Source organism: Fundulus heteroclitus, chromosome 13 (assembly GCF_011125445.2).
Source record: "Fundulus heteroclitus isolate FHET01 chromosome 13, MU-UCD_Fhet_4.1, whole genome shotgun sequence".
NCBI classification, from domain to species: Eukaryota; Metazoa; Chordata; class Actinopteri; order Cyprinodontiformes; family Fundulidae; genus Fundulus; species Fundulus heteroclitus.
This window is the reverse complement of record NC_046373.1, coordinates 26,090,558-26,106,137: the sequence shown is the minus strand read 5'-3', so window position 1 is coordinate 26,106,137 and position 15,580 is coordinate 26,090,558. Positions and strand designations below refer to the sequence as shown.

At 38.3% G+C, this 15,580-nt stretch overlaps 1 protein-coding gene across 2 annotated transcripts in view; it reads right to left on the bottom strand.

The window, feature by feature from the left end:
• LOC105916450 (venom phosphodiesterase 1) overlaps nucleotides 1-15,580 on the bottom strand; it is a 65,368-nt gene that overhangs the window by 22,517 nt on the left and 27,271 nt on the right. For both annotated transcript variants that reach the window (XM_036145501.1, XM_012850979.3), the window contains exons 12-18: nucleotides 14,245-14,353; nucleotides 12,847-12,969; nucleotides 9,665-9,696; nucleotides 9,302-9,429; nucleotides 7,656-7,725; nucleotides 7,480-7,567; nucleotides 7,136-7,308 (exon numbers count right to left, since the gene is read on the bottom strand). In XM_036145501.1, coding sequence (XP_036001394.1) covers nucleotides 7,136-7,308; nucleotides 7,480-7,567; nucleotides 7,656-7,725; nucleotides 9,302-9,429; nucleotides 9,665-9,696; nucleotides 12,847-12,969; nucleotides 14,245-14,353 — 723 coding nt within the window. The remainder of the gene's footprint in view (nucleotides 1-7,135; nucleotides 7,309-7,479; nucleotides 7,568-7,655; nucleotides 7,726-9,301; nucleotides 9,430-9,664; nucleotides 9,697-12,846; nucleotides 12,970-14,244; nucleotides 14,354-15,580) is intronic.

Here is a 15,580-nt window from a genome sequence, read left to right as displayed (position 1 = left end):
TCGCCCCAACAATGGGGAGTTGTTAGGCTCATCGTTAGCCTGGCTCAAAGGAGAAATGACGTGATCACATGTGTGGAGGTGTGAATTGGGGTGAAACTTGGCAGGAATCATACCTATAGCTGTGCTGTAAATATTTTTAAAGTAAAAACCTGAGACCTCCTCTGTTTAAAGTTGTTTATTCTCACTTTACGTAAATGGCTTCCTTCACCCCTCTCTCAAACCATCTGTCTTTTCTGTCCAAAATGTGAACATTTTGGTCCTCAAAAGAGTGTCCTTTGTCCTTGAGGTGCAGGTGGACGGCTGATTCTTGTACTGAGGTAGCCCTGGTGGTGATAGTGGTGTATGCAGTTCAGTGTGGTGAGGATGTTAATTTGAAATTGTTAACCGAAATGTTCTCGTTTGCCCCAGGTTCTTTTATCTGATAATGTGGTGTTTCTATTGTAGACTTCTGCAGTAATAAAAAGACTCTTCAAACCGTAACTATATTTTTCCATATTTAATCTAAAAGGCAGAGGGATGTTTACAGCTTCAGAACTGGATTCTCATAACAACACAACGCAACCTGTGCCTGAGAACCCTCTTTGTTCTCTCACACAGACGTTAAGTAGGAAACATTGTGTCCACCCATTCAGGGACGTGTAACAGTATGATTTCAGTGTTCTGTTCATCACATTGGTGGAGAAGATCATGCTGTAATGCTGACGTGTCCTTGCTGACACATTTTCCCCTAAACAGTCATTCTGTACAACCGAAGTATGTCAGACTCTGTGCCTCCAGAGTCCGTTCATCTGTAATTTCCATGGCAACCAACTTTGCAGTTCAGTCTCTGTAATCTCATAATCTCTTGTAAAACCACCGTTTAATCCCAGGATGGTGCCACACTGACGGTTTTAGAAACAAAAGCAGGATTTCAACAAACATGCACAAATTTTTCAAAATTATGACCAGGATATGTAGACAGTGTTATACGACAACCATGTTAACAGTTTATTGGCAAAAAAAGGTGATTTGGGGGTGAGTAACCCTTTAAAGCTTAGATGTTGAGTTGGTCCATCAAAAACCAAATGAGATACACTTGAATTTGCTGTTGCAAAAATAATAAAACGCAAAAATATTCCACACTGCTTCGTATCTGCCTAATACTTTGACAAAGTTTTAGCTACAACAAATTAAATTCATTCTAATAATGATCTAATGTCCTTGGAGAACCACTCTAAACAATTAGTTAGGAACTGTTACTTCCAACTAAGGAATATTTCCAAATTAATACCACTGGTGTCAAAGGGTGAGTTGGAAATGATTGTTCATGCATTTATCTCCTCACGGTTAGAATATGGCAACAGTCTTTTTACTTGTTTGAGCAAGAAGGAGCTTTACCGTCTCCAGGTTGTCCAGAAGTCTGCTGCAAGGCTCTTAACTCACATTAACAAAAGAGAACACATTACACCAGTATTGGCAGCTCTGCACTGGTTATCAGTCCAGTATAGAATCCAATTAAAACATTTTGTTCTTACTTTTAGAGCCCTGCACGGTCAAGTTCCTCCCTACATCTCTGAGCTGATACAGCTCCATACTCCGACCCATAGTCTGAGGTCATCGGGCCAAACATTGTTAGTGGTTCCACGCACTCATTTTAAAACCAGAGGGGATCGTTCATTCCAGGCAGTGGCTCCGAGGCTGTGGAATGTTTTGCCTCCTTTATCACGCTGTATGAATTCTGTTGATTATTTTAAAAAGTAACTGAAGACGCTTCTATTCAAGCAGGCTTTTAATTAGACGTGTGTTTTTTTCACGGTTTTGTCTGTATGTTTTTTAAAATGTTGTTATGCATGGTATTGTTCATTGTTTTATTGTATTCCATTTTTGCTGTGAAGCTCTTTGTGGTTTTTAATCTGTGAAAAGTGCAATAATAATGATAACTCCTCTGTCACTGTCTTACTACTGTCAATTACAAGGCCATGTTTCCAACTTTCCAACTGCACTCTGTGGTATTTCATGTTGGTTATGCATACAAACACTTTTTGTACCTTCAAAATGTAAACTTTGCTGCCAAAATCTTTTCATTAATTGAGCTGTAAGGTCGACTCATGAATGTGTAACAGCTGTCTTAGAGAAATTGCTGACTTTTTTAGTCTTACAGAACCCCTCAGATGTGATTCATGTCCTTGCATGTTTAGCTGTTTATTAAGTTTCAAGCCAGTGCAAAGTTGGTCATATATCTTAGTCAATACTGTCTTTATTTTTAATTTATTCAACAGCATATCATCTTAAGTAGAAATGACACACTAGTTTTTAAGAAAGAAGGCAATGGCTGACGAGAACCAAACAATCCCTGATAGACAAGCAAGGCACACTGCTGTTTCAAAGACAAACAAAAACTGTGGTGAAAAAAACAAATATTTTCTCACAAATAATGAGTGGCAGTTGTCTGTTTTACTGTATTTTCTTTACTGGTCTGAACACAACCTAGACCGTTATGCAACAAGAGTAATCCTCTGGTAAAAATATGCCCCTGTGGCAGAACGCTGGCCCTGGGAAACGGAACTTTGTTTAAGTCACATGCCCCGTACACATGAACTCAAATGATCTCACCTAATTGGCCTTTTTTTCAGTTTCTGTCAAATAAGATCTAGGAGTGACATGAAGCAGGATCACATGGTGAGATACAGTTTTCTGACACCTAGTCATAGAAGCACATGAAAAGGGGAGGATATTTGCAATAGTAATCAGTAAAAACACAAACTGTATATGAACATATGTGCACAAAGTCAAATAGAGCTTTTTTTTTGTCAAGTTTTGTGAAGTGTTTATTTATGTTGCATGTTCAGAAATGAAATTCATCTTTTGGTTAACTCAGGGCACTTCTTGAAGGAGATTTTACGAACAATGTGCACAAATGACATCAATTATTATTTGACGTACTTGTGTGCCAAATATGGGAATAGAAATAAAGTTGAACTGATTTTTACTTATTTCAACTAGTTAAGTCAGAAAATGTGACCCAAGATTTTTCTGTAAGAGTACAGAACAAGATATGTCAAGGCAATCCCATCTGATGGTGAAAGCTGAAGCAGAGAGTAATTACAAAGGGAAAGAGTGAGTTTAAGAGACAATTTTAGCAGAATAATAAAAGCTCAATTTAATGAAGTAGAAAAGACTGTTATGGTTGCTCTTATTTTTATTAGTCATTCACACCCTGATGGTGGTGAGCTATGTTAGTAGCCACAGCTGCCCTGGAGCAGAATGATAGAGGTGAGGCTACATACACGCCACCGGACCCTCTGACCATGGCCAGCAGGCAATTGAGGTTAATTCCAGCACCACTTTTGCCTCGGGATCTTGTAAACGTATAAGGAGAAGAAGAGGTCGCAGGAACAAATGCGCCCATTTCAAAGTGGGAAGTCCGCTTGGACACTACATCCCACTGGTCAGCACTGTATGACTGCAGGAGATTCCTGCAGGGCTCCCGAGGGCCCAGGAGCCTCAGCGTATAGGTGACTGTTTCTTGTAAAATTTCTCACATACTAGCCATGCTTCCACCAGATTGCCATGCGAAGTTTGAGCAAACTTTTAAAATGTCGCAAAAATGAAAACGTGAATTTGCTGTTTCCATCTACTGATTTGGAGTGAATGAACCAGGCGACGCAAAGCGTAATTTTGTCAGAAGTTGACGTTACGCATGGCTGTAATAAACTGGAAGCAGAAGTTGCAAACGAGCAACAACAACAAAAAAAGAAACAAAGAAGGAGAGAGGTTTTCAGGAATGTGTTGCTATCAAACAACTTGTAATTTTATGCCAACTAGTATTTGCTGATGTTTAATGCAGTTCAGAGACGTAGAGAAAGACGCTGTAGGTACCAGATCTGCTCGGGTGGTCAGATCTGCTTGGGGGCCTGCGCTTCCCGATGATGTCACAATATGGCAACTCCAGTCAAACAAACAACATCGCGCCCTTGGTCGCTATTTATTACAAATCAATTTTATTTTGTCAATTTACGGTTATTTTCCAGTAACTTAATCGAGGCATGAAAACTTTTAACATCATTTTGGAATGCTTGTGTGGTAGTCTGACAATTTAAATTGGTAATTTTGCAGGATCAAAGTTACATCTTAAGAGAAATTTCGTTCCTCCAATTTTTTGAAAAAGTTGTGAAGGCAAACTAAACCATAAACTCTTTTAATTTTTAATAAAAGTCTGCAGCCATTTTAATTTTATCACGGCATTCATCACTTCAAAATCAGTAACGTTTATTCCTCCTTTTTCTATTGATTTTACTATGTCGTTCTTTCTGATCACATTTTTATTATTCCAGATGAAATTTTTTTTTACTGTAGTATTTGGTATATTTAAGATATATGCTTGATAAATTAATCTGGCTAACCCTTCCGTTTTTGTTAACAATATTCTTCCAAAAATTTAAATGTTCCTTTGGAGCATTTCAATCTCATTATACCTAAATATTTTACCTAATTTGTATCAATTGAAGTGGGTGGATTATTTTGAATTGCTAAGATTTCACATTTTTCCATGTTCATCTTTAAGCCTGAAGCTTTTGAGAAAAAAGAAACCGCTAAATTAACTAAATAAAAGTGATTCGTTACAAATGCAGACCGTGGGCTCAATGTAGTTTGTTTGAGTGGCGTTGCCATAATGTGACGTTAACGGGAGGCGCAAGGCCCATGGAGAATTTTTTTGGAAAAATTGTCCGTTAACAAACCGCAACCCCGCTCTCAAAGAAAACCTACAATCCTGCTATAATTACGTTAGTAAGTTGTCCGGACCAATCAGAATGTTTTGCTTAATTGTGCAAACCTGAAACCAATCATGTATAGTAACGTCATCGGGAGGCGCAGGGCCCCGAGCAACAGCAGGAACAACTCATATGCCATGTGAGGTAAATGTTCGCTGTTTCAGCACTTATTCGACAATTGTGTCTCCATCTCCAGCTGTGTGCATTAACTCTTAAGAAAAATCCTAAAACCACCTCTAGCGAGCGTAAAAATGTTTTTGCGAAACTGAGGAAGTTATTCCATCAATGTTTTTTCATATATTTCAAAATGCGCATAGAAAACGTTGATGGAAGCACGGCTAGTGACACAAGATGAACGTTAAAATATCACGTTCCCAGACAACACAAACAGTCACAGTGTTGATCAGTGGGATTTAGTGTCCAAGCGGACTTCCCACTTTGAAATGGGAGCATTTGTTTCTGCGACCTCTTCTTCTCCTTATACGTTTGCAAGATCCCGAGGCAAAAGTGCTGCTGGAATTAGGGAGTTTGTCCTGCAATTGGTAGGTTGCCAGTTCAATCTCCTGCTCCAACAGGTAAGCCCAAAATTATTCAAAAAAAAAACTGGAAGATTTTAATTTGACCAACATTTTTCTTCTGAGTGGAAATAACAGCACAATTTGGAATGGCTCAGCCAGAGTCCCAGCATGAATGTCTTGGAAAATCTGGGCAAGGAGCTAAAGATTAGAATGATGGCAAGAAGGCCTTTAAGCCAACATAGTAGTTAAAATGTCCAAAAAGCGCATCAGCTCTTATTTGAAATGTTTGATGATAGTGATGCAACTCACTTTTGTTGATTTTTGGGAATGGTAAAATCATTTCTGCTTTACTATTTTTTAATAATATATGAAAACAGATAAATTACTATTGTCAGAGTTAATACGCCAGGGAACTAAGGATTATAGTCTCAGCTGTATGTTTCAAGTAGCTTTTAACTCCTTGTTTTAGGAGTGTGGGGGACTCAGTATATGAGCAAGTACAATTACTTTGGTAAATGACGTGGGTAATTTTTAGCATGTACCATAGTGGAAATCTTCCTGACAACAAAGCGTAAAATTTGGACTTTTCACACTGATCCAACCTTCTCATGTTAATGGTACCATTTCCCTGGGATATGATTCATACAACTGTTTATCCTATTGTCAGTGAAAGCAACATCAACACAAGAAGAAAAAGAAGAAATCTTTGTCATTGCAATTGTACATTCTAATGAAATTTGTCTTCTGCATTTAATTTGTCCACCTTAGGTAGCAGAGGGCAAGTTAGAGCACCAGGAGAGCAATCTGGATTTAAGGGTCATGCTCAGGAAGCCATAGTAGCAGTCTGTGGGGTTCAAACTGGGTACCTTCAGCCTTCTCAGAATGCAAGAATGCTCTCTCACCACTCTTTGTTGCAGAATTGTTTCATTTCAGGCACAAAGTAGAACTTTTTGTCAGGTCAGATTTAGAGCCGGACTTTGGCTAGGCCACTCCAAACCACTCCATTAAGACTTGTTGGTGTGCTTTGGAACTTTGCCTTCCTGCATTACCAAGATTTGTTTTGGCTCAAGGTTATAAAATAATGGCTGGACATTCCCCTCAAAGTTTTTTTTTTTGTTTCTGGAGAGCAGAACTCATTGTTCCAATATTCTCTGCAAGATGTCCCAGCACTGAAGAAGCAAATCTGTTCCAGACTATCACACTACCGCCACCATGTTTGGCTGTCATTATTATATTCCGCTTTAATTTCGGAAATGCTGTGTTAGTTTTATATCACACGTAGAATAACACAAACCTTCTGAAAAGTTTCACTACTGTCTTATCAGGCTGCAGAAAATTTTCCCAATTGTGTTAGTATGAACATTTCTGTCTTTTCTGTACCCTTGTGCGATCCTTTTCCTTCCCTGCCATTCGGCTTCTTTCCTACTTCAGGGTGTAATTTTAGGCATAGCTGTGAGAACCTAGAAGTGAATACTACCCGCAACTCTTACGGGATTTAAATAACTAAGGCATATGAGGCATGCAATAGTTTTTTTTTTTTATGACCTCCTTGGTGAGCAATTGATTGGTCATTTAACCAATATGGTTGATCAGTCACTCCTGGGAAAGTCTCATTTGTGAAGAGAGGCCCTAATTGTGGTTTGCTTCAGTCCGAAAGCTTTAAAAAATTATTTCTAACCCTTTGAAGGCTGATAGATGTCAGCAACTGTTTCTCCACCTTATTTCTTTAGATCAGGGCATGATACTTTACTTTCTCAAACCTTCAAGATTGAGAAAGAAGATGTGGCCTTTTCCTCTCAGCCTGGCTAACCCTGGATAGTCTCTAACTTGTAATATGAATGGCTTAGCAGACGTGATACTACTCACCAGTGCCGAACAATTACATCCCAGATCATCCTCCGGGGTCAGGCTGATCAGTGGGCACTGAGTCGGCCTACTCTGCTCTGGAGGGTGTGTTGGGCTGTAGAAGGTCTTTCTCAGAACATGATTCATGCTGCCATGAGTCCCGTTGTTCTCAGATGGAGAGATCTCCAACACATCTGTGCATGTAAAAAAATATTTGTGACTGTGCAAATATGTCTTTGCTGCGTTCTTTTTTTAAAGCTTTTTAAGAGAATGTTTTTACAATAAATCTCACATTTTGCATTTAGAGTTAACACGCTGGCTCAATTTTACGCTCCACGTTCTCCTTTGAGAAATAAAACACTCACCACACATTAGATTGTACAGCTCAATGTTGGCAAAGGGTTCGATTTTGTTTTTTTGGAGAAACTTGGGACCAAAACTAAGAAACATTGCCTGGAAAAGTAAAAAGAAAGAAACATAAATATGTAATCTTGTTTTTGCTATGCTTTGGAAGAAGGGGGAGGTAGGACTCTTTACTCACATGCATGCTCTCAGCATCATTGTCATAGCCATGATTTCCACCTGAGCAGAATGTGAGTGATCCCGGATTTCTACGGAAACAGCGGTGAGTTTCTTAATTTCTGTTTTTATTCATGTTTTTCTGTTTCCAGTCATACATTACTAAAAGTCCAGCCATGAACAATGAACAATAAATGAACCACAGGGGTGTAGAATGGGGTGAATCAGGCTATGGTGGTAACCACAAACTGAATACAGCAAATTTTTAAGTCATCACTCTCCAACCTTCTCATCATTATGAAACACTTTCTTCCCAATTGGAAGTTGAAAACTTCCCTGAGAGAATGATAGTCTATTAAAAATGTTAACACATTTCACAGGCACAGAATGGTTTTCTTGCTATGCTGGCCCTTCATCTTTGTGGAGAATGGGAGAAACATCGTATTCTTTTTCTTTGGAAGAATAAATGCGTCTTCTTGATTATTTTCAGCTTTTTATGCTTCCTTTCTTTAAAGACACACTTTGGGATTAACAAAAGCCACAAATAAGCTTTTTCCACCATGGATTCTAAAAGAAACCTAGATATTTTTTTATTTTTTTTTAACGGAACAGGAACAAGCAGATTTCTCCTGAGCCAATGCGAAGTCACCATTTTCTCTACTGCGTTCATGATGGCTGATGTGATAAAGTGTGCAAAAAAGACAGAACACTATTATTAGAAAAAAAGAAAGAAAGAAAGAAAGAAAGAAAGAAAGAAAGAAAGAAAGAAAGAAAGAAAAGGCACATTTTTGTTAGAACAATAAAATCCATCAGTTTTTCGCAGCTTTGGGTCCTTTATTATTATTATTAGCAGTAGGGTTTTGATCAATTATAACCAACAAAAGGCTGAAGTCTCAGACATAAATTTAATTTAATTGTTCCTCATTTCCTGAAGCTTTTTTATTTAAAACGATAAACTCCATCTGGACATCCGTAACACTGACACCCTCTACCAGGTAAAGTCTGAACTCAAAACCCAACTGTTCAAGTCTGCTTACTATCTGGGATTGCCGACGGTAGCACTTTATAACAACTATGCCTCATTTGGAAAAAAACAACAACAAACACACACACACCCTGCAATCATGACCAGAACTATCTGGTGTCATAATGCTCAAAATATAATACACTGTCACTATAATAAAGTCCATTATAGTGACAGTGTTCTTTCAGCTTGTTCACTGCAGTAACAGCAACGGGAGCAAAGCTGTTCTTAAAACGTCTTGTTCTACATTTAGGGACTAGGAAGCTGAAACTCTCGGTGAAGTGGATGAAAGTCCTCTTTTAAAACAGAACGGACTATTCACTGTACCTGCCTGATGTACAGGAATATAACTGACTGTTGGGACTTTCCAATAAGTCGACAGTTTAACTCTCTGCTGATGGAAACTCCTCTGCTTGAAGGTTGCATGTCCAAACCATGACAGCAATGAAAATGATAAAACTGATTTGATAAAAGTACAATAGAAAATGTCCTATATGGTTGGTTTGCTGTCCTGAAAAGTTTAACAAATGAAAAATAAAAAAACAAAAGATCAGAGGCTCTGAAATTTGCTGGATCTCTACGTGAGCCAGAATTATGTGATTATTCCAGTCAGGTTAAACAAATTGTAAATGCACAGTTAATACCTCTCAAATAGCCACTTTGGTTCAACCAGGACATTGACATCTTCGATACGGCGACTGTTGGCAAAGTGTAGGCGCTTTGGTAGGTTGGATTTCAGGTATGGCGTGATCTTCTGGTCTGGCTTCTTGCACTTAAGTAATCACAAGCATAGACATTGAATTTATATGAATTATTTGCTTTTGTAAAGGATATTGGCTAGATACATTTCTTATGACTAGCAAAAATCGGATTAGCATTACACAAATCAGGTAATTTAAAAAGTTTGGGTTTTGAATTTAAACCTCAAAGTCCTAATGTTATTTGTTAGACGTAGGCACGTAATCTATGCAATAATGCTTTAGGCAATTGTTAAAATAAATACTTACACTCATATTTGCAACGAGTCCAGCAGAGTCCACTATTCAGACAAAAACATATGTGTATAATTTTAGAACCATAACTGCACTGTTAAGGCACAACAAACTTATCACATCAAATTGAGTTAGGACCCCTTAATAATATTTTACCCATAGAAGCTGAAATGTTTGCTTAATTCATTTAATATATTATACAATGAGCATTTTAAACACCTGTAATTTTAAACTGCCAACCTGTTCCATTTGATTTACAAAATGAGTATTTATATTTTTTTATATTGATATTTAGAATTCCCTAAAAGAGATAAAAGTAGGATCTGAATCACATATTCAAAGCTAGCATGTTATTAGTAGACCTGTTGGGTCATAAACTGTTGTATAGTGAAGTTTAAAGCACAATTCTTCCTATTTCAAGACCTATTCTGACCAAATTTAAACCATTACTTCTTATTAATGAAGTTTACTTGAAGCCAGTGCACTGGAGTGAAGAGTAATGTTTATTTACCACGAAATCCCATATATTTAGTCCCATATATTCTTGGAAAAAGATTAATGATTTTCTTTTGATCTGAGTGACAACAAGTGATACTATGAGTACTGTAAATTCCATTAATTTGACATCAATGACATGATGTGAATTCTGCTTCCCAGAAAATATTATTTTTTTAGACCTATAGAGTAAGGGATCCACATACAGTGGTGTGACTCTTTAAAAGTTTCTTCTATTTGTGATTTATTTTTGTCAGACTTAAAAGGTTTCAGACAAAGATAACCGGTTTAAATAAAGGCTGTACTTTTAAATTATTCTTGTGTTTATTAAGGGGAAAAAACATCAACCTCAACTTGACCATCATGACTTGATGAATTTGTGACCTATGAAAAAACTAATTTTTTTGGAAAGCTGAGCTCATTTTCATCATGTCCACCCAGGTGTAATTACTGCAAGACGTGTTAAAATCAAACAATTAAGTAGAACCTGTCTGAAAACATGGGTTAGGCCAAAACATCTCAAAACACACAACGCCTCAATGTAATTCAAATCGAGAAAACAAGAGAACACCATGGACATCTTTAAGTGTGGAAATGGTCAAAACAATTTCTAAGGTTATGGGAGTCAAGCAATCTACAGTAAGAGCAATTATGCACAAATAGAGGAGACTCGGTACAGAGGAAAACACTCCCTGGTGTAACTGGCCTACTTAAATTACATAAGAATGAAACAATACGTCATCCAGGAGCCCAGAACAGCATCCAGATGCTGGGCCTGGCAATGAGAGGAAACAAGGACTTAAATGCACACAAAGAACAAAAGAGGTATAAAACTCTGAATCCCAGAATGCACGAGTTATTACTTAATGTAGTATACAACTCTGTCTGAGCGTTTTTGCCACCGTCACGTCTGAGTTTCCCCAATCTTGGGACAATAAAAGCAATTCTATTCAATTCTAATTTCGTGACAGCTTCAAGGAAGGGGAGGTTTCACAGCTGGAATCTTCGTGCTGTCGTTGAGTTATAAAAGCATGAGCACATCAGGGTTCTTCCTCTTTGCCCCCCCACAAAGCTGCATTTGGGGCAACACGTGCGTTAACGTCTTGATCTTGACTGGCCGAGCAAAAAACATGCATCTTCACAGAAACCTTGGTTTCAAAGTAAAGTAATGTTGACAGTACCTTTTTCAAAAATAAACTTTAACCTGACCAGCTCCAACAGAAAATAATCAGACAAAATTACAGATTCCCCAATATGTGTCGAATTAGGTCAACAAAGCTTTTGTCCCCACTACCTGAAGAAGAGGGCACTGAATCTCCAGCAGCTGCTCAAACACCAGTCTAAACAGACACTTGCCATAGCCACCATGTCTTCTCTGTTCTTCGGACCTGCTTTACTCACAGGCCCAGCAGAAATGCTCTACCATTCATCAGACAGGGTCACAGTAAAGGGTAGTGTCTGGTCACAAAAATTTGGCACAGGATAAAACTATTTAAGCCAATCACATTGCCAGTTACCATTAACACGTGATGCTTCAAGCATGCTATGGCCACAAAGAAGGATAGTGATCAGAACCACACCAGCAAGTCCTCTGAAAGGATCAGACAAAACAAAACAGAGATTTCAAGTCAGTTAGGTAAATTCCAGTCTCAAATCTGATTGAGATGTTGCGCTATGACCTTAAAAAGAATCCTTAGTGGAATATGATATAACAATTCTGCAACACAATGTGGGCCAAAATTCCTTCAAGGAATAATGTTGGTGCCAGTAGAGATCAAGGATTACACAAAGAGTTATTAAGTTTAGAAGGTGGTAATTTCTTCACACAGGGCCTGGTTGGTTTGGATTGCCTTCGCCCTTGATAAATAAAACCATAAAAAAAAAACTTTTTCAAACCATTGTATGGCCTATAGGCCAGAAGGAAAATGGTAAAATAAGGTTAAGAGATGCTTTTTAAGAGACTACGATAGCCAGCTGTAATAACTAGTTTACAACTTGCAATCAGTGTATTTGTAATGCACATTCTTACTGACTTCACGTGTAAGGCCTAGTAATGATGTACAACTTTATTTATGGTTTATATCTAGTTTTTAGAATAATCCTGTAATGATCAAAAGGCATACTGGGAACTCCGCTTTAAAATCTAAGCAGATGTTACTGTAATATCGTTATCATCTCTCATTCATGGCAATCAGTTTATGCGCCACAAAATGCCCCTGAAATTAGAAGCAATGTCTGATTAGAGGGAGAGTTGGTTTCATTTACAGTGTTTTTCTTTCTCACTTTGCTATTGCTGCGTGGGTTTGTGTGCATGTATAAGGTCAGTCTTCCTTTTTACGTCAACACAATTATAGTGCGTGACATGATAGGCATATTCCGTGAAAGAGCGTAAACGAATACAGAATTTTACGAGAAGAACGCCCACAGTGTACCATTTCTTGATTGTGAAATATGGAGCTATGAAGGGCAGTTGGCAGATTGTATATTCCTATCTTTCACACACATGCATGAATGGAACACTTTGTTGCCAGATGAAAGGAGGGTAAACATATTTTTCTTTCCCTCCCTCTGAAACACAAAAAGGAAAAAAAAACAACAGATAAAAATTTTCTTTTCATCAAGGTTTCTGCCCAGAAACATACTAGTCACGGCAATGAACAAGGCCTGAAAGCATAACATCTACTAGTAACATGTCTACTTACACACCGAGTCTTTATCCCTGGCTCTGATGCGTCCAAATGGTCCCTCATTGACAAAATAATTACTGGTATCCCCCACCAGTTCCTGCATCACCTCCTTCCGGTCACAGCTGGTGTCCTCCATACCTGCAAGGTTGCATTAAAGCTGTGGTTGGTAATCCTGTTCAGAAACACTTTTTGTTATACTGGGTGAAATGGTCCTTCCACTCTGACAGTAGTCGATACATCATGTATACAGAAAAAGGAGGTTAAAAAAATTAGATCTCTGTGAAAGCTGCAGGCCTGTAATACTCTGACCGAACCTGTCATTTGGAGCGAATAGCCGGGATTGGTCAGAGGTTTAGGTTCTGCTCTCATCCCCCTCTGTCCTTCAGGTTCTGGGGGTATCACCTTATCTATTGGTTGCCTCACAAGCCAATCATTCTGACGCGCTCACGTAACGCCAGTGTGCGTGCACGTTCCTTGTTGGTTTCCACTTGCTGGCTGTGCATGCGCACTTGTAGTGTTTATGTATCCTGTTAGCTTAGCGGTTAGCTTCGGTGTTAGCCTTTCATTGTAGCTCAGCTGCTCTCACTTAATACTTTGACCATGGCTGAGAGTTGCAAGGAGCGAACCGCGTATAAGTTTATGATAAGAAGAGGAAGGCCTCAGTAGAAAGAAATAAGACACGAGTGGATTTGGAAGATTTTTTTTTACGTGATTCCGCTGAAGAGTGGAAGAGCAGGTAAGAAATTCTTGCGCATGCGCAGTTATTCAAAAAGGGACTTGGCGAAATTTCTGGCAAAATCAATGACTCTACCTTTAATGTAAATCAAAGATCCAAAATTTTTTTAAAAGGCAGAACACGCAATAGTTTTCTGTTTTCTATTGACTAACCACAACTGCACATTTCCTCGAGGTGCGTTCAACACACGGACTGATACATTTCAAGTGCTGGTTACTATTCATTTTCATTGTTATGGCTTACTGCCACTGAAAAGGCAAAACTCAAAATAAAAAAATAAAAACGCTCTTGGCGTGTACAACATTTCTACATCATCAGACTTTCAGTCACTTTACTGTGCAACTTGAAGGGCAACATAAATAAATAAATAAAATAAAAAAATTGTTGCTGAATAAAAGTAAAACGAAAGCATAAACAGATGCAGTGGATTTAGGTCTCCTGGAGAGTTTGACAGATTCATGACCAGATTTAAGACTCAAATGTGCTTTCTCTTCAAGTGTTCCACAATGGGAGCTAAAGCATTTCTCGTGCACCAAAAACTGACTCAGTGTTTAGGATAAGCACGGAAGAATAAAAAAAACAACCACAAAGAAAACAAAAATTTTAGGATTTTAAAGATTAATGCATATCAGAAACAAGATTCGACATATCTTGTCATGCAGTATGTTCCGAGTTACCATGATCAGCAACAACAATGATGTTGAGACAGCGATGTAGGTCAAGTTGCTTGAGGCCATTCATGAGCTGACGCATTATGTTATCCACTCCCTGGATTGCTGAAATGATCTGTAGGGAAACAGGTGAAACACTCAGCAGAAGGAAAAATATGTTTCAGTTGATACTTGACAGAGATGAAAGCGTTAAACAAAATTTCAGAGAGACATTTGGTCAAATCAGGCCAAAGCCAGATTTATTTTTAATGTGCAATCCAAGAGTGAATAACCAAATACTATTAGTTGCGTGTGTACATACAAACTCACACACACACCCTTGTTTAAAGTACAATATGAGGACAGTGTCTAAACGTGCACAGATTTCATGAATTTTCAAGCCTTTCAATGGCCTGACCCTAACCTTTACCAGCATATACCTAACTCTAACACCAACCCTAAACCTAATTGACACCTTAGTGCTAAACCTAACCCCTAGCCCAGAAAAAAAAGTGAGGACCAAAAAAAGGTCATCACTTTACACATGTTCCTGATCAGCTGCAAGTCCAAGAACACACACAAGCCTCAATGTATCATTTTGACCCTGTCTGAAAATATCGACTTCATACAATGATTCTATTCTTTTGAATCCTATTGTTGTTACGAAGATTCTTTAGGTTGTAACCTTTGCATCCAATACAGGAGAACATTTCAAAGAATTAAGCCTAAAATTACTATTATAGTCAGGTCCAGAATTATTGTGTACACTTTTCTAGGCCAAACCGATCAATTGGCTCCCGGCACAGTCTTTAAGCAAGTTGACACATTTTCAACATGGTTGATGTTAGAGCTTTGGGAAGGCAAGCCAGGAGCCCAATGTTAGTCTGTTTAATCTATTTCAAAATTCATTAAATGTGCATTTTAGACCATTGTCCAAATTGTCTCCTGCCGCAATCAAGGAACCACCAAGAGTCAGTCAAACCATGGACAGGACCACAGTGGACGCCATTGAATTTTTTAACTGAAACAGAACCCCAAACAGACCTCATAACTGTCTTTCTATTGGACAAAGCAAACTAGCTTTATCATATGGAATAGAGCCCAACCTCAAACCCAATGAAAGTTTATAGACTTGGTTTAAGGTTTGGAAACCCACCAGTTTATCTACCGGTTTAGCCAAAAAGAAAGTTGAAATGTAAAGCTCGCCTCATTCCTAAAGCCTGCTAATATACAGGAAAAACATGTGATTGAGGTGCAATTTGCTGAAACATTTATTCGACGTCCCCGACATTAATGACCCCAATACCAATGATGAGTTTACCTCAACTTCTCAGTGGTTCTGAAATTGGAAATGCACATTTGC